The sequence below is a fragment of the Oncorhynchus mykiss genome, chromosome 10, assembly GCF_013265735.2.
Source record: "Oncorhynchus mykiss isolate Arlee chromosome 10, USDA_OmykA_1.1, whole genome shotgun sequence".
NCBI classification, from domain to species: domain Eukaryota; kingdom Metazoa; phylum Chordata; class Actinopteri; order Salmoniformes; family Salmonidae; genus Oncorhynchus; species Oncorhynchus mykiss.
The window spans coordinates 35,449,618-35,474,092 of record NC_048574.1 but is presented as its reverse complement, the minus strand read 5'-3'; the positions used below and the strand labels follow the sequence as shown (position 1 = coordinate 35,474,092).

Below are 24,475 nucleotides of genomic sequence, written 5' to 3'. Positions count from 1 at the left end.
TTGTACCTGTTTCCTCCAGCATTTTCACAAGGTCCTTTGCTCTGGGATTGATTTGCACTTTTCGCACCAAAGTACATTCATCTCTAGGAGACAGAATGCGTCTCCTTACTGAGTGGTATGATGACTGCGTGGTCCCATGGTGTTTATACTTGCTTACTATTGTTTGTACAGATGAATGTGGTACCTTCAGGCATTTGGAAATTGCTCCCAAGGATGAACCAGACTTGTGGAGGTCTACAATTTATTTTCTGAGGTCGTGGCTGATTTCTTTAGATTTTCCCATGACATCAAGCAAAGAGGCACTGGGTATGAAGGTAGGCCTTGAAATACATCCACAGGTACACCTTCAATTGACTCAAATTATGTCAATTAGCCTATCAGAACCTTCTAAAGCCATGACATCATTTTCTGGAATTTTCCAAGCTGTTTAAAGGCACAGTCAATTTAGTGTATGTAAACTTCTGACCTACTGGAATTGTGATACAGTGAATTATAAGTGAAATAATCTGTCTGTAAACAATTGTTGGAAAAATTACTTGTAGATGTCCTAACAGACTTGCCAAAACAATAGTTTGTTAACATGAAATGTGTGGAGTGGTTGAAAAACTAGTTTTAATGACTCCAACCTAAGTGTATGTAAACTTCCGAAGTCAACTCTAGTTACCCGGGCTATTTGCATTGACCCTTTTTGCACAAACTCTTCTGACTCATCACATACGCTGCTGTTACTGTTTATTATGCACTGAGTGTACAAAACATTAGGAACATGACATAGACTGACCAGGTGAATCAGGTGAAAGCTATGATCCCTTATTGATGTCACTTGTTAAATCCACTTCAATCAGTGTAGATGAAGGGGGGGAGACAGGTTAAAGAAGGATTTTTAAGCCTTGAGACATGGATTGTGTATGTGTGCCATTCAGAGGGTGAATGGGTAAGACAAAATATTTAAGTGCCTTTGATCGGGATATGGTACTGTAGTAGGTGCCAGGCGCCCCGGTTTGTGTCAAGAATTGCAACAATGCTGTGTTTTTTACACTCAACAATTTCCTGTGTGTATGAAGAATGGTCCACCACCCAAAGGACATACAGCCAACTTGACACATGTGTGAGAAGCATTGGAGTCAACATGGGCCAGCATCCATGTGGAACGCTTTCGACACCTTGTAGAGTCCATGCCCCAATGAATTGAGGCTTTTCTGAGGGAAAAAGAGAGGGATTCAGTTCAATATTAGGAAGGTTCCTAATGTTTGGTATGCTCAGTGTATATCCTGCTGCTTAGTCACTTTATTCCTACCTATATGTACATATCTACCTCAATTACCTCATACCCCTTGACATCGACTCGGTACTGGTACCCCATGTATATAGCCAAGTGATCTTTACTCATTGTGTAGTTATTCCTCGTGTTATTTTTTTTCTATTTTCTATTATTATTATAATATTTATTTTTTTTGTCTCTGAATTGTTCGGAAGGGCCCGTAAATAAGTATTTCACTCTTAGTCAACACCTGTTGTTTACTAAAAATGTGACAAATTAAATATTATTTTGTTTGATGGTGAGAGGGAAGGAGAGAGAGAGAGATGAAGGGATAGAGAGAGAGGAGGGAATATAGAGGGAGAGAGGAGGGGATAGAGAGAGAGGAGGGGATAGAGAGAGGGGGGATAGAGAGAGAGGAGGGGATAGAGAGACAGAGAGAGAGAGAGAGAGAGAGAGGGGAATAGAGAGAGAGGAGGGAATACAGAGAGAGAGAGAGAGAGAGAGAGGATGGCATAGAGAGAGAGGAGGGAATACAGAGAGAGAGAAAGATAGGAGGGAATAGAGAGAGAGAGAGAGAGAGAGAGAGGAGGGGATAGAGAGAGGGGGATAGAGAGAGAGGAGGGGATAGAGAGACAGATAGAGAGAGAGAGAGAGAGAGAGAGCGAGAGAGGGGAATAGAGAGAGAGGAGGGAATACAGAGAGAGAGAGAGAGAGAGAATGGGATAGAGAGAGAGGAGGGAATACAGAGCGAGAGAAAGAGAGGAGGGAATAGAGAGAGAGGAGGGAATACAGAGAGAGAGATAGAGAGAGAGAGAGAGAGAGAGAGGATGGGATAGAGAGAGAGGTGGGGATAGAGAGAGGGGGGGTAGAGAGAGAGGAGGGGATAGAGAGACAGAGAGAGAGATAGAGAGAGAGGGGAATAGAGAGAGAGGAGGGAATACAGAGATAGAGAGAGAGAGAGAGAGAGCGAGAGAGAGAGAGAGAGGAATGGATAGAGAGAGAGGAGGGAATACAGAGAGAGAGAAAGAGAGGAGGGAATACAGAGAGAGAGAGAGAGAGAGAGAGAGAGAGAGAGAGGATGGGATAGAGAGAGAGGAGGGGATAGAGAGAGGGGGGTAGAGAGAGAGGAGGGGATAGAGAGACAGAGAGAGAGAGATAGAGAGAGAGGGGAATAGAGAGAGAGGAGGGAATACAGAGAGAGAGAGAGAGAGAGAGGATGGGATAGAGAGAGAGGAGGGAATACAGAGAGAGAGAAAGATAGGAGGAATAGAGAGAGAGGAGGGAATACAGAGAGAGAGATAGAGAGAGAGAGGAGGGGATAGAGAGAGGGGGGATAGAGAGAGAGGAGGGGATAGAGAGACAGATAGAGAGAGAGAGAGAGCGAGAGAGGGGAATAGAGAGAGAGGAGGGAATACAGAGAGAGAGAAAGATAGGAGGGAATAGAGAGAGAGGAGGGAATACAGAGAGAGAGATAGAGAGGAGGGGATAGAGAGAGGGGGGATAGAGAGAGGAGGGGATAGAGAGACAGATAGAGAGAGAGAGAGAGCGAGAGAGGGGAATAGAGAGAGAGGAGGGAATACAGAGAGAGAGAGAGGATGGGATAGAGAGAGAGGAGGGAATACAGAGAGAGAGAAAGAGAGGAGGGAATAGAGAGAGAGGAGGGAATACAGAGAGAGAGAGATAGAGAGAGAGAGAGAGAGGATGGGATAGAGAGAGAGGAGGGGATAGAGAGAGGGGGGGTAGAGAGAGAGGAGGGGATAGAGAGACAGAGAGAGAGATAGAGAGAGAGGGGAATAGAGAGAGAGGAGGGAATACAGAGAGAGAGAGAGAGAGAGAGAGAGAGAGGAATGGATAGAGAGGAGGGAATACAGAGAGAGAGAAAGAGAGGAGGGAATAGAGAGAGAGGAGGGAATACAGAGAGAGAGAGAGAGAGAGAGAGAAAGAGAGAGAGAGAGGATGGGATAGAGAGAGAGGAGGGGATAGAGAGAGGGGGGTAGAGAGAGAGGAGGGGATAGAGAGACAGAGAGAGAGAGATAGAGAGAGAGGGGAATAGAGAGAGAGGAGGGAATACAGAGAGAGAGAGAGAGAGAGAGAGAGAGAGAGAGAGAGAGAGGAATGGATAGAGAGAGAGGAGGGAATACAGAGAGAGAGAAAGAGAGGAGGGAATAGAGAGAGGAGGGAATACAGAGAGAGAGAGAGAGAGAGGATGGGATAGAGAGAGAGGAGGGGATAGAGAGAGAGGAGGGAATACAGAGAGAGAGGAGGGAATAGAGAGAGGAGGGAATACAGAGAGAGAGAGAGAGAGGAGGGGATAGACAGGGAAATAGAGGACGGGATAGAGAGAGAGAGGAGGGATAGAGAGAGAGGATGGGCTAGAGAGAGGGAGAGAGAGGAGGGGATAGAGAGAGAGAGAGAGAGAGAGAGGAGGGAATAGAGAAAGAGGGGAGGAATAGGGCGAGGAGGGGATAGCGAGAGAGAGAGAGAGAGGGGGAATAGAGCGAGGAGGGGATAGAGAGAGAGGATGGGATATAGAGAGATAGGAGGAAATAGAGAGAGAGAGAGAGAGAGAGAGAGAGAGGGGAGGGGATAGAGAGAGGGAGGGGATAGAGAGGGAGAGGATGGGATAGAGAGAGAGGAGGGAATGGAGAGAGAGGAGGGAATACAGAGAGAGAGAGAGGAGGGAATAGAGAGGGAGAGAGGAGGGGATAGAGAGAGAGGAGGGGATAGAGAGAGAGAGATAGAGAGAGAGAGAGAGAGGAGGGAATATAGCGAGGAGGGGATAGATAGAGAGAGGAGGGGATAGAAAGAGAGGGAGAGAGGAGGCGATAGAGAGAGGGGAGGGAATGGAGAGAGAGAGAGGAGGGTATAGAGAGAGGAGGGGATAGAGAGTAAGCAGTCAGAGGTCACAGATGTTATCTGAAGCCCACTCATCCTCCCTAGCCGTACGGGTAAGCTCGCCTTCACTCCCTAAGCCCCTTATGTAACTCGGATTTGGTTAAGTCAGTCAGTCAGGCACAGTTAGGCACTGTATTAAATATGATTACTCATCGGCCAGCCCCCCTCCAAGAAACCCTCTCATGACAGACGCCCACAGGCCCCCACGTGCAGCGGGGCATTGTGGGTAGCGGGTAATGAGTATTCTGGTTTCCCCACACATGCGAGGTGACAGCTGGAGGGGGAATGGGGGACGGGTCTGATGGGTCACTCGTTCTGTTAGATCCTCGCATGTTTGTCACACATTGAGGCAGGCATAAGCAGGCAGGCTAGACTCCCTGTGAGCCCCTGTCAGTACAATTGGCTTTTTATTTACCACACTTTTAATCCCTTACTTTCTCTGCCTTTATGGAAAGAAACATGCTACAGTGAATTGTGTGTTTATGCCACATTCCCTTCCTTTGAATGAGGGTGAACAGTGTTAACGTGAAGGTGAGTTTAAGGAGCATCTTTATGATTACTGTTGACTTGATTATCTAAACAACATTGTCATACAGTATATTTACAGCTTTTGGGAAAGTTAGTACTGTCACGACTTCCGCCGGAGTAGATCCCTCTCCTTGTTCGAGCAGGAACGCTGGTCGACGTCAGCGGCCTTCTAGCCATCGCCGATCCACTTTTCATTTTCCATTTGTTTTGAAGGCGTCTAGACATTGGCTTGAGGGGGCTAAACACCCTTTTCTCATCTGGACGGACCACCGCAATCTGGAGTGCATCCGGGCGGCGAGGAGACTGAACCCTTGCCAGGCAAGGTGGGCCATGTTCTTTACCCGTTTTGTTTTCACCCTGCCCTGCAGACCAGGTTCCCAGAACGCTAAGACAGACACACTGTCCCGGATGTATGACACAGAGGAGCGGTCTAGGGATCCCACTCCCATACTCTCGGCCTCTTGCCTGGTGGCACCGGTAGTGTGGGAGCTGGACGCGGACATCGAGTGGGCGTTACGTACAGAGCTCACTCCCCTCCAGTGTCCAGCTGGGCGTCTGTACGTTCCGTTTGCTGTCCGCGACTGTTTGATCTATTGGGCCCACACGTCACCCTCCTCTGGTCATTCGGGCATCAGTCGGACAGTGCGCTGTGGGAAGTACTGGTGGTCCACCTTGGCTAAGGAAGTGAGGGTTTATGTTTCCTCCTGCTCGGTGTGCGCCCAGTGCAAGGCCTCTAGGCACCTGCCCAGAGGGAAGTTACAACCCCTACCCATTCCACAACGGCTGTGGTCGCACCTGTCGGTGGACTTCCTGACGGATCTTCCTCCCTCACTGGGCAACACCATGATCCTGGTCGTTGTGGATCGGTTTTCTAAGTCCCTCCGTATCCTCCCTTTGCCCGGTCTCCCTACGGCCCTACAGACTGCAGAGGCCCTGTTCACACATGTCTTCCGGCACTACGGGGTCACCTCAGGCTCCTGGAGTGGACCAGCCACCAACGGCCTGAGGAGAGACACATGGAACGAGGAGTTAATACGGTAATCTGGGGGAAGCTGTAAACTGTAACAAACCTTGTTCACTCTCCTCAGGACTTTGAATGGCCCCACAAACCGCGGGCCCATCTTCCGGCAGGGCAGCGGCAGGTTTTGGGTCGAGAGCCAGACCGGTGCTAACACCGGGGCCTCACTGCGGTGACGGTCTGCGCTTGCTTTCTGACGCCTCACGGCCCTCTGGAGGTGCACATGAGCGGCGTCCCTTGTCTCCACCGAGCGCCTAAACCAGTCGTCCACCGCAGGAGCCTCGATCTGGCTCTGATGCCACGGCGCCAGAACTGGCTGGTACCCCAGTACGCACTGGAAGGGGGAGAAGTTGGTAGAGGAGTGGCGGAGGGAGTTTTGGGCCATCTCTGCCCAGGGTATGAACGCCGCCCACTCCCCCGGCCGGTCCCTCTTCATGAGGGTTCTGTAGAGACATACAACAACAGAAATCATCCAAAATCCCAAATAAAACTACAATAACATCCCGGTAATAAATGACAACGAGAGTCAACCAAATCCTCTCTCTCTCTCTCTCTCTCTCTCTCTCTCTCTCTCTCTCTCTCTCTCTCTCTCTGCCTCTCTCTCTCTCTCTCTCTCTCTCTCTCTCTCTCTCTCTCTCTCTCTCTCTCTCTCTCTCTCTCTCTCTCTCTCTCTCTCTCTCTCTCTCTCTCTCTCTCTCTCTCTCTCTCTCTCTCTCTCTCTCTCTCGCTCTCTCAGAACTACGGTCTGGAGACAGAGAATCTGAAGACTCTATCCCACAAGCTGAATGCCTCAGCCAAGAACCTGCAGAACTTCATCACAGGGAGGCGTCGCAGTGGTCACTATGACGGCCGCGCCACCCACAAGCTGCCCAACGACTTTCTCACCTCTGTGGTGGACCTCATCGCTGCAGCCAAGAGCCTGCTGGCATGGCTGGATAGGTGAGATTTGCAAAGAGCTACAGTACACACACACACACACACACACACACGTAATCGCATACATCGTTTTTCACTTCAAAGTAAAACAAGTAAATCAGTCAAATTAATGTTGTTGGTGGCAAGTGATTCTCTTTACTGTGTAATTTATCTCACCTGTGGTAAGTTTCAGGTGCCTACAGGGTAGAAAAGACATTCCACCAGTTTTGAAAAGAGGAAACAGAACATTCTGCTCCATTGCACTTCATTGTAAAGTGCAATAACATATTTGACAGCATCTGCACTGTACATGCTCAGAGACACACTATCATACACAGACTACTCTCAAAGGTTGTTTTTCAAATCACACAGTCCCCTACAACTGAATGCATTCAACTGAAATCTGAATAAGAGAGGTGCGGGGGGCTGCCTTAATCGACATCCACGTCTTGAGTGCCAGGGGAACAGTGGGTTAAGTGCCTTTCTCAGGGGCAAAAAGACAGATTTTTACCTTGTCAGCTTGGGGATTCGATCCAGCAACCTTTTGGTTACTGGCCCAACTATATAGGCTACCTGCTGCCACGTAGTCAATATACTTGAACTATTTGTTCAGCATTTTTTAAATGTACAGTGACAGAATTCAGCACATGGGCCGTTCTTACATACAAACAGACAATGAAAGCTCTTACAATATTTGATGAATACATTTCTCTTAAACAGGTGATAGGCAAACAAGCACACACCGGCCACGAACGATGTGTTTACAGTACCGCGCTGGTGAAAATTGACCAAATGATTAGGGTGAGGCACATGGGCTACTAACAGCTTACCACACAACATACATTTAGTATTACTCTCTCAGCTACAGAATACATATCTCCCTGGCATATTACATAATTTATGCAGCAGCATACAATACATTTTTGGACTCACCTTGGCTTGTGATTTGCTCACTTAAACATAAAGGTGACGCTGCGGTTTTGTCATCAAACTTTGTCATCAAAGTCTGTCATTCTCTGGATTTATGGTAGGAACTCGGAAAAGAAAACACACAGCCACTCGATTGAATAGCAGGCTGTTACTTATTGCTTCGCACTGCTTGCAGTTAGCCACTGATTCCTTCCATAAGACTCATTGTTGTATTTGCGATTTCCAACTTGATGTGTAATCTTTATTTCCAATTGCCGATGAGCATCGATACGTTTTATCTATAATTTCTCTTCATTATTTCTCTTCATATGACAAGGATTAAAAATAATTTGCCAGTAGATTGTCGACTTGATTCATGATAATAACTGCTAGCTAAGACTTTGAAAGTCCAATCAAAGTTATTGTAGATATAACGTGATTTGATGTCATTCTATCTGTGGCCAATGATCTTTTGCCTTCTTGGATGGGCACTTCTAATATAACTCTATAGCAGAAACCAAGGGGCTAAAATTTCCGAGCTCTAACCATAGAATTGGGGGTGACGTACTGTACCATGAATGACAGAAAACTGAGCCAATCATGCTGGCTACCCCCACCATCACAGAAAGCACTGAGCTAAGCTGAAACACCTGCATTTTGGAGCTGCCTTACTCAAGAAAATGTATGCAGCTTTATTAACTCAGTTACATTTTTGTTTATTTACATTGTTTGCAAACTGATATGTGACATGTAAATGCGAAAATAACAAGCAAAACAGGCAAGCCCCCCATTTTTTTTTTTTGCCCCACCTGACCTAAATGACGAGTCGCCACTGGTCCAGACCCATAGGGTGTCATATGAACATTTACCCATAATTAATTCAGAGGTCAAGGGTCAGCGATGGCTCACTGGGTAGCAGACAGACAGGGTCTGTTTTCGACCACTCAAAAGTCTATGTCCTTACATAATCTCCATGAGCAATCAGCTGACGAACAAAGGATGAGTAAAGCCTTTATGTAAGGGTTGTTTTTGAGAGGTTGGCCATGAGAGCTGTTAAGAGCTGCTGTGTATCCTCCTCAGGTCCTCTGTGAGTTGCTGCCAGACAGTGTGTCTGTGTGTGTGTTTGTGCGTGTGGACCGGCGTGTGGGTGGGTGTATTAAGACTATCATATGCAGTAGGCAAACTTGTATGAAAGCTGCATTATTAGTTTGATTCCCTAGACTTGCACTCTAGTTGAAGAACTGAACAACACCGGCTTCATAGATAACGGTCATTGTCATATATAATATGGCACACGAGACACACTTCATACTCACCCACATGCATTGTCCACTCAAAGGGATCAGAATGAAGAATGATCTAATGGTTCATTCCAGGTGCTACTTCTTTTTCAGGTCTCCGTTCGCAGCAGTGGCAGACTACTCCATGACAAGAAACAATGTGATTCAGCTGTGTCTAGAGCTCACCACGATTGTACAGCAGGCAAGCCATCAAACACAATCCCATATACAGCTGTACCACTAGCTAGCATTAACCACTGTTGTAACAAACATGTCTCAAAGGTCTTTTTAAATGGAGTTAGTCAACACAGGACCTGTGTTCTCTGCTCTGCTATTGGAAATAACTGTATGTGTCATCATGCCAACTGAGCAAAGACAGCCTCTGGCTACTCAAATGGAGCCTTTCCTTTTGTAAAGAGCATGACAGCCTGCCTGCCTACCATACAGTATGTGTGTACGCTGGGAGGATGTGGAAGGGTTTCTCTGTGTTGCTCTAATTCCTACTGCGGGAGCAGAACTGAACTGTTCCAATAGATATAAATAGGGGAAGGCTGTGACTGTATAGAGGCATCCGTCTTCACTAGAGCAGGACAACGTACTGTAGGAGGAGGGCTGCAGGGAGGGAGGGAGGGTGAGTTCAGGCCTGGTCCTGCAGGGATTGGCTCGGGTACAGGCTCTACAAGAGGGCCTGGTCCAAGGCTGCAGAGGTGTTTACAAAGAGCAGCAGGTAGAGCAGCAGAGGTTTCATCCATGTGTGGCTGTCTATGGAGTCTATCTGATGGCCAGGAGATATTGTCTGTAGAGAGAGAGAAGGAGTGGAGAGAGGGGACACATGCCCCTGACAAGGCAGAGTGACTCGTAGCGGACTGTTTGTGTGTGTTTGTGTGAGAGTGGGGCATCAGTGCTGAACTTCTCTGTTCTTTTCATATTGCCACCTTGTTATAACTGGAATAAGCACTTCTCTGACACGTTGTCCTGTGGTAATCTCTGCCTCTCCATCTCCCTCTGTTTGGCAGGACTGTTCTGTGTATGAGACAGAAAATAAGATTCTGCATGTGGTGAGTGGGCCCACTTATTTCCATTCCTTTCAATGCATCCAAACATAATTAAAGTCCCCATAACTCAGTTACTGTCTGGCGACTCATCCCTAATCCATCTAAAATCCCTGTTTTCTCTCTTTCCCTACTCTCCATCCTTTCTGTCTACAGTGTAAGACTCTATCTGGAGTATGTGATCACATCATCTCCCTGTCCTCTGACCCGATGGTGTCCCAGTCAGCCCATTTGGAGGTGGTTCAGCTGGCCAACATCAAGTCCACTGAGGGACTGGTAAGACTCCCCAGATACTCAGACGTACAGACTAAAAGGTCTTGTACCTTTTACTTACCTTCTCTCTTTCTCTAACACAACTACAAAACATGCACTCCTTCTGGGTGACAGATCACTCTTCTGGGTAATAGATTTTGGAGAGTAACTACTATGTATTTACTTAGTATATTTGTACTGTACAGTACAGTATGTGGATATAAACCGTTATCTAAAACCTGCATGTTTGCCCTAACTTGCACTTACAGTTGAAGTCGGAAGTTTACATACACTTAAGTTGGAGTCATTAAAACTCGTTTTTTCAACCACTCCACACATTTCTTGTTAACAAACTATAGTTTGGCAAGTCGGTTAGGACATCTACTTTGTGCATGACACAAGTAATTTTTACAACAATTGTTTACAGATTATTTCACTTATACTTCACCTTATCACAATTGCAGTGGGTCAGAAGTTTACATACACTAAGTTGACTGTGCCTTTAAACAGCTTGGAAAATTCCAGAAGATGATGTCATGGCTTTAGAAGCTTCTGATAGGCTAATTGACATAATTTGAGTCAATTTGAAGTGTACTTGTGGTTGTATTTCAAGGCCTACCTTCATACCCAGTGCCTCTTTGCTTGATGTCATGGGAAAATCTAAAGAAATCAGCCAAGACCTCAGAAAAATAATTGTAGACCAGGTACCTCTTTCATCTGTACAAACAATAGTACGCAAGTATAAACACCATGGGACCACGCAGCCTTCATACCGCTCAGGAAGGAGACGCATTCTGTCTCCTAGATATGAACGTACTTTGGTGCGAAAAGTGAAAATCAATCCCAGAACAACAGCAAAGGACCTTGTGAAGATGCTGGAGGAAACAGGTACAAAAGTATGTATATTGTAACGGCCGTTGGCCCCCCCCAAAGATGCGGACTCCGGCCACAAAACCTGAACCTATAGGGGAGGGTCTGGGTGGGCGTCTGTCCGCGGTGGCGATTCCGGCAGCACCGGAGTGAAGGGGGGCTCTGGCAGCTCCTGACTGATGGACGGCTCTGGCAGCTCCTGACTGGCGGGCGGCTCTGGCAGCTCCTGACTGACGGGCGGCTCTGGCAGCTCCTGACTGACGGGCGACTGTGGCAGCTCCTGAATGACGGGCGGCTCTGGCAGCTCAGGACAGACGGGCGACTCTGGCAGCTCATGACAAACGGGCGACTCTGGCAGCTCAGGACAGACGGGCGACTCTGGCAGCTCAGGACAGACGGGCGACTCTGGCAGCTCAGGACAGACGGGAGACTCTGGCCGCTCAGGACAGACGGGAGACTCTGGCCGCTCAGGACAGACGGGAGACTCTGGCCACCCAGGACAGACGGGAGACTCTGGCCGCTCAGGACAGACGGGAGACTCTGGCCGCTCAGGACAGACGGGAGACTCTGGCCTCTCAGGACAGACGCAAGACTCTGGCAGCTCAGGACAGACGGGTGACTCTGGCAGCTCAGGACGGACGGGAGACTCTGGCCGCTCAGGACAGACGGGAGACTCTGGCAGCTCAGGACAGACGGGAGACTCTGGCAGCGCTGGACAGGAGGGAGCACCTGGAGGAAGGACACGGAGAGACAGCCTGGTGCGTGGGGCTGCCACCGGCCTGATGCTTGGAGGAGGCACAGGATAGACCGGGCCGTGGAGGCGCACTGGGGGTCTCAAGCACCGAGCCTGCACAACCCTACCTGGCTGGATACTCCCCGTTGCCAGGTCAGTGCAGCGAGGTGGAACAGACCTTACTGGGCTGTGCTGGCGAACGGGGACACCGTGAGTAGGTGCCATGTACCCTGGCCCGAGGAGACGCACTGGAGACCAGATGCGCTGAGCCGGCTTCATGGTACTTGGCTCGGCCGATACGAGGCGCTGCAATGTAACGCACCGGGATATGCCTGCGCACCGGGGACACCATGCGCCTCACGGCATAACACGGTGCCTGCCCGGTCCACCTCTCTCCACGGTAAGCACGAGGAGTTGGCTCAGGTCTCCTACCTGACTTAGCCACACTCCCCGTGTGCCCCCCCCCAAGAAAGTTTTGGGGATGCCTCTCGTCCCAGCCGCGCTGCCGTGCTGCCTCCTCATACCACCGCCGCTCAGCTTTCACTGCCTCCAGCTCTGCCTTGGGGTGGCGATATTCCCCAGCCTGTGCCCAGGGTCCTTCTCCGTCCAGAATCTCCTCCCATGTTCATGAGTCCAGAGATTTCTGCTGCTGCCCGATACCACGCTGCTTGGTCCTTTTTTGGTGGGTGATTCTGTAACGGCCGTTGGCGATGGAAGAAGGTGAGGACCAATGCGCAGCGTGGTAAGTGTCCATATTTTTAATAAAGTAATAGAACACTGAACAAAAACAACAAAGTGAACGAACAAAACCAAAACAGTTCTGTCTGGTGCAGATACAAACACTCAACAGAAAACAATCACCCACAAAACACAGGTGGGAAAAGGCTACCTAAGTATGATTCTCAAACAGAGACAACGAACGACACCTGCCTCTGATTGAGAACCATACCAGGCCAAACACATAAACGCAACATAGAAAAATGGACATAGACTACCCACCCAACTCACGCCCTGACCATACTAAAACAAAGACATAACAAAAGAACTAAGGTCAGAACGTGACATATATCCACAGTAAAACGAGTCCTATACTGACATAACCTGAAAGGCCGCCCTGCAAGGAAGAAGCCACTGCTCCAAAACTGCCATAAAAAAAGCCAGACTATGGTTTGCAACTGATTGTACTTTTTGGAGAAATGTCCTGTGGTCTGATGAAACAAAAATAGAACTATTTGGCCATAATGACCATCGTTATGTTTGGAGGAAAAATGGGAGGCTTGCAAGCTGAAGAACACCATCCCAACCGTGAAGCATGGGGGTGGCAGCATCATGTTGTGGGGGTGCTTTGCCTCAAGAGGGACTGGTGCACTTCACAAAATAGATGGCGTCATGAGGAATGAAAATTATGTGTATATATTGATGCAACATCTCAAGACATCAGTCACGAAGTTAAAGCTTGGTTGGGTCTTCCAAATGAACAATGACCTCATGAATACTTCCAAAGTTGTGGCAAAATGGCTTAAGGACAACAAAGTCAAGGTATTGGGGTGGCCATCGCAAAGCCCTGACCTCAATCCCATAGAAAATTTGTGGGCAGAACTGAAAAAGCGTGTGCGAGCAAGGAGGCCTACAAACCTAATTCAGTTACAGCAGCTCTGTCAGGAGGAATGGGTCACCCAACTTATTGTGGGAAGCTTGTGGAAGGCTACCCGAAACGTTTGACCCAAATTAAACAATTTAAAGGCAATGCAACCAAATACTAATTGAGTGTATGTAAACGTCTGACCTACTGGGAATGTGATGAAAGAAATAAAAGGTGAAATAAATAATTCTCTTTACTATTATTCTGACATTTCACTTTCTATCAAATAAAGTGGTGATCCTAACTGACCTAAGACAGAGAATTTTTGTAGGATTTAAAGTCAGGAATTGTGAAAAACTGAGTTTAAATGTATTTGGCTAAGGTGTATGTAAACTTCTGACTGCAACTGTTGATATGTCTGTCCTGCTTGGGGCTGTAAACTTCCACCCCCCCCCACACACACAAATGCACAGAGCCCTCATAGGGCCACAGAGCACACAGAAGGCAACAGAGCTTTTCACATACAGGACTGTCAATTGAACCTGAACAGAGGAGTGGGCAGAGTGGGTCAAAAATAAACCTCTTACTCTCTTCTCACTCAGACTGAGATGCACTGAATGTGTGTGTGTGTGTATGCGCGCGTGTGCGTTTCTGTGTGTCTGTTTGTTATGCACTTACAGCCCCCCTGAGGAAAGGCTTGAACATTTGAGTATGTTTGTCTGTTTGCCTCTCTGAGTGACAGTGTCCGATTGAATATGTACAATATAGATTCATGGATGTTTTTTGTAATTTTGTACTGTATGCATTTATGTGTTTGTGTTTGTAATGTACTGTATATGGATGTGCAAACTATTACCAGGCTATGGCGCTAAGCTACCTCTCTCTGTCTCTCTATAGGGCATGTACATCAAATCAACATATGATGGCCTGCATGTCATCACTGGAACTACAGAGGGAGTGAGTATCGATCATGCTCAGTCAGAGGGAGATGTGTCACTCAAGGCGGTGTCACAGTGAATCTCCTAAATGACAGTGAACAGCATCAGGCCCATCAGTGTTTTTATAGCTGTGTGATGTGTCTCTTCCTCTCCATCAGTCTCTGGCTGACCGCTGTAAGAAAATTCATGCAGGCGATGAAGTCATCCAGGTCAATCATCAGACAGTGGTGCGTCTCTCTCTATTTTCTAACCTTTAAAAAAAAAAAATGATACCTTTATTTAACCAGGAAGAAACGCATTGAGAAGCAGGTTCTTTTTTTCCAGGGTGACCTGGCCAAGATAGCAGTAGTAGTCAATATAACATTTAAGATGTTCACCCATGAAAGGATTAATTAATTCAAGGTTAATACAAACGGGTGCAACTTTCACCGGGGACGGTTAGGACATCCCCCCCCCACATTCTGAAATTGCATTTTTGTCAACCCCAGTTTTATCATAGGAATGTGACGGTGTGCTTTAGGACCATGCGGCTGCCTCTGATCGGTCGGGGTAGGCTGTTTGGAGTGTTCATCTGACTGCATAAAAAGAAAAGTCCAGTCAATATAGAATTTCATCAGAAAAACAATAATCCAAACCTCATGTCTCTACTACACTGTATATGGTTCAAACGTTACAGACAATTTACTCTGAGAATTTAGCATGTTTAGAGTGAATGGAATGTCATCACTGTATGATAAAAAAAGCGGTCACTGCTCAATAGAATTCTGTGGCGCTGCTCCGTGGCAGAACGGCGCTAACTTCGAAACTCAACTGACAAGCTAACTAGTGGCTGCAGGTTCATGAGTGAAAACATGGGCTTTTTCTAAATGAAATCTGCTGAATACAATAATTAAAATTAGATTAAATATATATTTATTTACAAAGCTAAGAGATTGAATTTCAATATCCACCCTTTGCGAAAGACAATCTGTTCCAGTCTTTCCCTTTAAATCGGCATAGAAATGGCCCCTCTCAACGTAGAGTGATCATCATTTTAGGCAATGAAAGCCAAGGATCTGGAGGTGAAAATGATATCAAGTTGATTTTGATTGGTTCAACCATTTGGAAACACATCCAAATGGTACCACCACACAATGCCTAATATGGAAGAGATACAACCAAGAGTTGCACAATCTAAACTAGCAACGGTCACCGCAAATTAACATTCTTATTTCATCAACACTGTCAAACACAAGTATATTAAGGTTATAATATTGTAAAGTCCAATCTAATGATTCATTCTATGTCATTGATAATTGATAAAGAAAACTACATTTTGACATCGATTTTGTAATATCCTACAGAAAACATTTATAACATGCTAACCATCTCTGGCTGAGAGCGAGCTCTGGTGAAGGTCATGAATTGTGTATATTTTTTATATTATCTCCCTTGTCCATCCCCATTTATCTTACGTTTACATACTGTTATAGGACTACCCTATGATTACTACTATGTTTGTGCGAAATGTTGCCCTATGTGTTTTTCATTATATTTGTGTGTGTGTGTGTGTGTGTGTGTTATATTTGTGTGTGTGTGTGTGTGTGTGTGTGTGTGTGTGTGTGTGTGTGTGTGTGTGTGTGTGTGTGTGTGTGTGTATTGGCTTGTGGCGCTAGGTGGGCTGGCAGTTGAAGAACTTGGTGAATTCTCTGCGTGGGGACCCCGGGGGTGTTATGCTGACTCTGAAGAAGCGACCACAGAGCACGCTGACATCCACCCCAGCACTGCTGAAGAACATGAGATGGAAACCCTTAGCCCTGCAAGTATGACAACACATTCACTTTCAACCTCCACACAACTGATGAATGGGTGTGAAATCACAAACCATTCCCTTAATAGTGGTTCTTTATTATTATTATTATTATTTTTTAAAATTAGATCAGCTTTAGTATTGCAGATAGATTGTGGCTTCTATCAATGTAATTGTCTGCATCATTTCCAATCATTTCCAATTTCCCATATATTTTTCCCCTCGTCAATCTACACACAATACCCCATAATAATCAAAAACTGTTCTTTAGAAATTTTTGCAAAAAAAATATTATAAAAAAAATAATGAAATATTACATTTACATAAGTATTCAGACCCTTTACTCAGTACTTTGTTGAAGCACCTATGGCAGCGTTTACAGCCTGGAGTCTTCTTGGGTATGACGCTACAAGCTTGGCACATCTGTATTTGGGGAGTTTCTCCCATTATTGTCTGCAGATCCTCTCAAGCTCTGTCAGGTTGGATGCGGAGCGTCACTGCACAGCTATTTGCAGGTCTCTCCAGAGATGTTCGATCGGATTCAAGTCCGGGTTCTGGCTGGGCCACTCAAGGATATTCAGAGACTTGTCCGGAAGCTACTCCTGCGTTGTGTTGGCTGTGTTCTTAGGGTCGTTGTCCCGTTGGAAGGTGACCCTCACCCCAGTCTGAGGTCCTGAGTGCTCTGGAGCAGGTTTTCATCAAAGATCTCTCTGTACTTTGCTTCTTTCATCTATCCCTTGATCCTGACTAGTCCCTGCTGCTGAAAAAAATCCACCCCCCCCCAGAATGATGCTGCCACCACCATGCTTCACCGTAGGGATGGTGCCAGGTTTCCTCCAGACGTGACACTTGGTATTCAGGCCAAAGAGTTCAATCTTGTTTTCATCAGACCAGAGAATCATGTTTCTCATGGTCTGAGAGTACTTTAGGTGCCTTTTGGCAAACTCCAAGCGGGCTATCATGTGTCTTTTACTGAAGAGTGGCTTCCGTCTGGCCACTCTACCTGATTGGTGGAGTGCTGCAGAGATGGTTGTCCTTCTGGAAGGTTCTCCCATCTCCACAGAGGAACTCTGTTGCTCTGTCAGAGTGACCATTGGGTTCTTGGTCACCTCTCTGACCAAGGCCCATCTCCCCCGATGCACTGTCAGCTGTGGACCTTATATAGACAGGTGTGTGCCTTTCCAAATCATGTCCAATCAATTGAATTTACCACAGGTGGATTCCAATCAAGTTGTTCAAAACATCTCAAGGATGATCAGTGGTAACAGGATGCACCTGAGCTCAATTTTGAGTCTCATAGCAAAGGGTCTAAATACTCAATTAAATAAGGTATTTCTGTTTTTTTTTAATATTTAATACATTTGCAAACATTTCTAAAAACCTGTCTTCACTTTGTCATTATGGGGTATTGTGTGTAGATTGATATATATATATATATATATATATATATATATATATATATATATATATATATATTTTTTTTTTTATTTTTTTTTTTTAATCCATTCTAGAATAAGGCAGTGACGTAATAACATATAGAAAAAGTCAAAGGGTCTGAATACTTTCCGAATGCAATGTATATAACATACCATTGGTTTCAAGAATTTTGAATAATCATTTAAATTTTAAAAACTCTTATGTTTTAAATCTGGCATTATTTTGTGTATCAGTGCCATGGAATCGGTACATCGAAAATCTCTTCCCAACTATTTTTGAATCTGTATGGCACAGCTGTAAATGTTTTGATTCTTATACTATTTTATTCATCACAATTTTCTTTAACAAATTTTGGTCTTTAATGCAGGGCTGACAGACAAGTTCCTCACTTTCTCCCCCTTCATCTTGCCTCTTCCATTTTTGCGGTATTGCTGCAATTAGTTGGTTGACATTTTGGATAGAGCAGACATTTAGATATATTTTTGTTAGCTGCATGTGTGACATAACTCGAATAGTGCTATTTATGATATAATTTACAAAGATTATACCGTTTAAAAAAATGTTCCTCCAAAAATAATGCTTTTTTTTTATCAATTAGTGTATTTGAGTTTAACCAAAATATTTGTTGTAATATTTGTTCTGTCTTTTCTGGTGGATTAAATTGAAATTGCAACCAACTTTCTTTGGTTTGTTTTAAAAATAGCAATATTTAGGAGATTATTTCGTTTTCAAATAATGTGAAAGTGAGAGGTTGTAATCTGAATAAAGGGGAAAAGGCCATTCTTGAACACGGAGTGAGCCATATTTACTAATCTGCTAGTGAACCAGTTCGGATTTAAGTATAGCTTTTGCATGACTGAAGCCTTTAGTGAGAGGTCTAATACTTTAATATTTAATCATTTCTGCCCTCCGATTTCAGATTAATTATATAAATTGGCCCGTTTAATTTTGTCTGTCTTGCCGTTCCAAATAAAATTGAATATTTTTTGCTCATATAACTGAAAAACAAGTCGTTAGGTGTAGGCAGGGCCATAAGCAAATAGGTTAACTGGGATATGACTCGGGGTGATTTTTCTAAATAGACAGATATTTTCCTTTCCACGGTAACAAGATCTTATTTATTTTTTGCTAACTTTCTATTAAAATGTATTGTAGTGAGAACATTTCTTTCTTTCGGGATATGAATACAGAGTATGTCCACTTCCCATTCAGACCATTTTATTGGTAAACGACACGGTAATGTAAAAGTTTCATTTTGTTTTTAGATCATATATGTAATATAGGACACTTTATCAAAAGCCTTTTCAAAGTCAGCTATGAATACCAGGCCTGGTTTCCCAGACTTGGCATAGTGTTCTATTGTTTCCAGTATTTACAGTGCATTCGGAAAGTATTCAGAACCCTTCCCCTTTTCCACATTTGGATACGTTACAGCCTTATTCTAAAATGGATTACAGTAAATTGTAGTCACATCAATCTACACACAATACCCCATAATGACAAATGTATAAAAATCATTTTAAAAGGAAATACCTTATAAGTATTCAGACCCTCTGCATCCAGTTTCCATTGATCATCGTTGAGATGTTTCTAAAACTTGTCTGGAGTCCACATGTGGTAAATTAAATTACTTTGACATGATTTGGAAAGGCACACTCCTGTCTATGTGAGGTCCCACAGTTGACAGTGCATGTCAAAGCAAAAACCAAGCCATGAGGTCAAAGGAATTTTCCGTAGAGCTCCGAGACAGGATTGTGTCGAGGCACATATCTGGGGAAGGGTACCAAAACATTTCTGCAGCATTGATGATCCCAAAGAACACAGTGGCCTCGATCATTCTTACATGGAAGAAGCACTGTATACTATCTCCAATGTATTGTTTATGTTAAAGAAAACTGGATTAATAGGATTATAATGTATAATAATATCTGACAGTACCTTTTTAATTCTATGCGCTTTGCATTTTGCTAGAATTTTTGTATCACAACACTGAAGTATAAGGGACCTCCAATTTGTTAAATGGACTGGATCTTTATATTTACCACTTGGGTCCTCTTTCAGTAATAGTGAAATCAGACCTTCTTGTTGAGTGTCTGATAATCTACCATTTTTATAGGAGTGGTTAAAACATGCTAATAACGGTCCTCCGAGTACAACCAAAAAGGTTTGATATACTACCTTAATTGGTATGTCATCCAGCCCTTTCCTAGACTCAAAGGCTTTAATTGCATCAAGAAGGTCCTCCTTTTTAGTGGTTACTTTATAGTAAATATTGAATAGGGTGGCATTTCACTTGCGCTGAGATGGGAGGAGTGGCGATATTTGAGGTGTGTAAATATTTAAGGCAATTACAACAATGTTGACTGCTAACACTCTGAACATATTGAGCAAACACTGGATGTTTTTTTTTACTCTTGTTATACTCGTTACTGTAGCTTATGCCATTTAATAAACCGTAGTTGGTGTCATTCCACAGTGGACTAGGACGAGAATATTCCGTGCCCCCAGCAACTCAAAGACCGTCAATGACCTACACAACTTGAGACAACCGCATGCGGTATTATGGGGGTGCCACAGGGTTAAATTCTTGGGCCGACTCTTTTCTATGTATATATCAATGATGTTGCTCTTGCTGCTGGTGATTCTCTTATCCACCTCTACGCAGACGACACCATTCTGTATACCTCTGGCCCTTCTTTGGACACTGTGTTAACAAACCTCCAGACGAGCTTCAATGCCATACAACACTCCTTCCGTGGCCTCCAACTGCTCTTAAATGCAAGTAAAGCTAAATGCATGCTCTTCAACCGATTGCTGCCCGCACCCGCCCGCCCATCTAGCATCACTATTCTGGACGGTTCTGACTTAGAATATGTGGACAACTACAAATACCTAGGTGTCTGGTTAGACTGTAAACTCTCCTTCCAGACTCACATTAAGCATCTCCAATCCAAAATTAAATCTAGAATCGGCTTCCTATTTCGCAACAAAGCCTCCTTCACTTATGCTGCTAAACATACCCCCTGACTATCCTACCGATCCTTGACTTCGGCGATGTCATTTACAAAATAGCCTCCAACACTCTACTCAGCAAATTGCATGTTGTCTATCACAGTGCCATCCGTTTTGTCACCAAAGCCCCATATACTACCCACCACTGTGACCTGTATGCTCTCGTTGGCTGGCCCTCGCTTATTTTTTTGTCGCCAAACCCAATGGCTTCAGGTCATCTATAAGTCTTTGCTAGGTAAAGCTCTGCCTTATCTCAGCTCACTGGTCACCATAGCAACGCCCACCAGTAGCACGCACTCCAGCAGGTATATTTCACTGGTCACTCCCAAAGCCAACTCCTTCTTTAGCCGCCTTTCCTTCCAGCAAAAATAGCTAAAATCACTGAAGCTGGAGACTTATATCTCCCTCAATAACTTTAAGCGTCACCTGTCAGAGCAGTTTACCGATCATTGCACCTGTACATAGCCCATCTGTAAATAGCCCACCCAACTACCTCATATTGTTATTTATATTTTTGCTCCTTTGTACCCCAGTATCTCTACTTGCATATCATCTTCTGCACATCTATCACTCCAGTGTTAATTGCTAAATTGTAATTATTTCGCCACGATGGCCTATTTATTGCCTTACCTCCCTAATCTTACTACATTTGCACACACTGTATATAGATTTTTCTGTTGTATTATTGACTGTACATTATTTTATTCCATGTGTAACTCTGTGTTGTTTGTGTCGCACTGCTTTGCTTTATCTTGGCCAGGTCGCAGCTGTAAATGAGAACTTGTTAAATAAAGGTGAAATAAAAAAATTATTAAGCCATGGAACACATTGTTTGACCAGTGAGTGGCCAAGTTCTCGTCACACCTACAAATTGTTTATTAATCTAAACCCTTTCACACCCCCGCCAGCCTATGAGCTCATAATTCCTGCTGTGAAAATAACAAAAGTATTTCTGACACACCCAGGACCTATAGTGCTACCACCAGTGATAAGATTTACCATTGCGTTAGGTTTGTTAAAATAGAGCCCTGTGTGTTAGTGAGAGGTGATTTATGTACTGTATACCACTTTCTTTTGGGTTAATGACTGAGAGGGCAAACTTCTGTATGTGCACAGTATGTGCCTGATTGTGCATGGTGAGTATGCAAGCAGGAGAGTGCATTCCATGTTTGTGGGTCTCGTTAAAGCAGTGACTTTTTGTGAATGTGTCTGTCTCTGTGTCTGTCATATTTTACCCCAAACAATTATTTCATATCTGTGTTGTATCTGAACTGGTGCGTGGAGGGAAGCGTATGTGTGGAGATGAGACGGGCATATGTGACTCTATCCCTGTCCCCCTCTGAGTCCCACGCTGGGCTAAGTGCTGTTTCCCTCCCTCCCCCTGGGGCCCTGACCAACTGGAGCGCGTCAGAGCTCTGCCGCCTCCTAATCCCCTCTCATCTCCTCCCCCTTCTCCTTTACCTCTTTTCTGCCTCCTCTCTTCTCCTCTCTGTACCCTCCTCCTCATTTCATCATACATCCAGATTCAGTTATTGATTTATGCTTTATAATTCATCAAATGCAAAGGATCAAATCAATGTTCCCTTCCCTAACCCTGCCTCTAGCCATTCTCCAATGGAGAAACAAGACTAGCGTTTCCTACATATTGAAGCTTTAAAGGTTTGATTGATCGTAATTTATTATGAAACGACACATCACAGCAGTATGTCAGAAAACTCACCCTCTCTCCCCCGCTGCAGGTAGCCTGGCGGGTAGGAGCGTTGGGTCAGTAATCGAAAGGTTATCGAATCGCAGAGCCGACAATGTAAAAATCTGTCATTCTGCCCCTGAGCAAGGCAGTTAACCCATTGTTCCCCAGGCGCCGAAGATGTGGATTTCGATTAAGGCATCCCTCCGCACCTCTCTGATTTAGAGGGGTTGGGTTACATAAGGAATACACATTTCAGTTGAATGCATTCAGTTGTGCAACTGATTAGGTTTCTCTCTCCTCACAGCCCATCATCCCTCAGAGCCCCAGCAGCAGTGTGGTCACACCCACCAGTACCCTGAGCACCCCTTCCAGGAGGGACAGCTGTGCCCTGCAGGACCTTTTCATCCCCCCGCCCCCCGAGGAACCATACACCCCCAGGTAGACACACAAGCTGCCTCACTTTGACATACTGTATGCCTTACTTTAGGGATTACACAGTGTAGTCACTGTTTATACTGTATGCCTTACTTTAGGGATTACACAGTGTAATCACTGTTTATACTGTATGCCTTACTTTAGGGATTACACAGTGTAGTCACTGTTTATACTGTAAATTTTACCAGAGGGATTAAAGTGTAGTCACTGTTTATACTGTATGTTTTTCCAGAGGGATTACACAGTGTAGTCACGGTTTATACTGTATGTCTTACCAGAGGGATTACACAGTGTAGTCACTGTTCATACTGTATGTCTTACCAGAGGAATAACACAGTGTAGTCACTGTTTATACTGTATGCCTTACCAGAGGGATTACACAGTGTAGTCACTGTTTATACTGTATGCCTTACTTTAGGGATTACACAGTGTAATCACTGTTTATACTGTATGCCTTACTTTAGGGATTACACAGTGTAGTCACTGTTTATACTGTAAATTTTACCAGAGGGATTAAAGTGTAGTCACTGTTTATACTGTATGTTTTTCCAGAGGGATTACACAGTGTAGTCACTGTTCATACTGTATGTCTTACCAGAGGAATAACACAGTGTAGTCACTGTTTATACTGTATGCCTTACCAGAGGGATTACACAGTGTAGTCACTGTTTATACTGTATGCCTTACTTTAGGGATTACACAGTGTAGTCACTGTTTATACTGTATGCCTTACCTGAGGGTTTACACAGTGTAGTCACTGTTTATACTGTATGTTTTACCTGAGGGATTACACAGTGTAGTCACTGTATAATGTACTTTGATTATGTTTTATGTTATTATCTGCAGTGAAAAAGTGTAGTGGTTTACCTGTGTAATTACTTCACTCTGTGAATTTAGTCAGTTTATTCCCTTTTGTGGGGGGATTTATGTGCCTTGTAGTATATGACTTTGTTGAAGTTTACCAATGCAGTCGATGCTCCATAGGCGAACAGACTCTCTCCATGATCTGTGCTGCAGAGACGACAAGGGAAATCTATCAGGTGATGACGACCTCCAAACTGACATCCCGGTGGCCAAGGGCTCTGAGTCCCCCAACTCCTTCCTGGACCAGGAGTGTCGCCGACGTTTCCCTCTGGTGGAGGAGGATGCTGTTCTGTACTGCTACGAATACGACCAGAACCACGGGCCTCCACCTGTCCGCAGGGACTGCACCCCCACTTATGGTATGACCCAGTCCAAACCGCATATTTGTATGAGGGATGTCAGTCCCCCATATACTGTATGATATGACCCAGTCCAAGCCTGTTTGTTTGTATGTGGGATGTCTATCCCCCATATATGTTACAACCCAGTCCAAGGCTGTGTGTTTGTATGAGAGATGCGGGTGGTGCACTTCCTATAGATTTGATCACTCTTTTGTTGCTGCGAAAAATGTCCTGCAAAGCAGGAAATGCAAACGTGTAGTGTATTTCTGTTTTAAAAATGCTTCTAAAGTTTGTAATCTCCACTTTGAACATTTCAGACTTGATTTGCCCAAACAAAAAATGTATCAACCCCTACAAAAATGCTCATTAATTGTAATACACATAATAATTCACATTTCCTGTTGCTGCAGGATTATTTTCCTGTTGTAGCAAAATGAATGATCCTACATCTGTATACAATGCCTGCTGTGTTTGTGATGTTTGTCACTGTATTGTTAATATAGGCTGTTTGTAGCTCTTAGATTTTCCTGGGTAGGTCTGTAATGTTGTGTGTTATCTGTGCTGGTGCTCCAGGCAGGCTTAGGCCCATCTCCATGCCAGTGGAATATAACTGGGTGGGAGACTATGAAGACCCGGCCAAGCTGAAGAGAGAGAGCAGGAGAGGTGAGTGGGAG

General features: G+C 44.8%; 1 protein-coding gene across 7 annotated transcripts in view; it reads left to right on the top strand.

Moving 5' to 3' along the window:
• The window catches only part of LOC110533736 (connector enhancer of kinase suppressor of ras 2), a 52,140-nt gene that overhangs the window by 9,671 nt on the left and 17,994 nt on the right, over positions 1 to 24,475 (top strand). Inside the window, exons 3-12 of one of the 7 annotated variants that reach the window (XM_021618222.2) lie at positions 6,439 to 6,641; positions 8,921 to 9,008; positions 9,823 to 9,864; positions 10,015 to 10,134; positions 14,193 to 14,252; positions 14,392 to 14,460; positions 15,889 to 16,035; positions 22,466 to 22,599; positions 23,614 to 23,819; positions 24,375 to 24,464. In XM_021618222.2, the coding sequence (XP_021473897.2) occupies positions 6,439 to 6,641; positions 8,921 to 9,008; positions 9,823 to 9,864; positions 10,015 to 10,134; positions 14,193 to 14,252; positions 14,392 to 14,460; positions 15,889 to 16,035; positions 22,466 to 22,599; positions 23,614 to 23,819; positions 24,375 to 24,464 (1,159 nt within the window). Of the gene's footprint in view, positions 1 to 6,438; positions 6,642 to 8,902; positions 9,009 to 9,822; positions 9,865 to 10,014; positions 10,135 to 14,192; positions 14,253 to 14,391; positions 14,461 to 15,888; positions 16,036 to 22,465; positions 22,600 to 23,580; positions 23,820 to 24,374; positions 24,465 to 24,475 lie in introns of all 7 variants that reach the window. The other 6 variants (XM_021618220.2, XM_021618221.2, XM_021618219.2 and 3 more) reach the window with 6 other exon arrangements.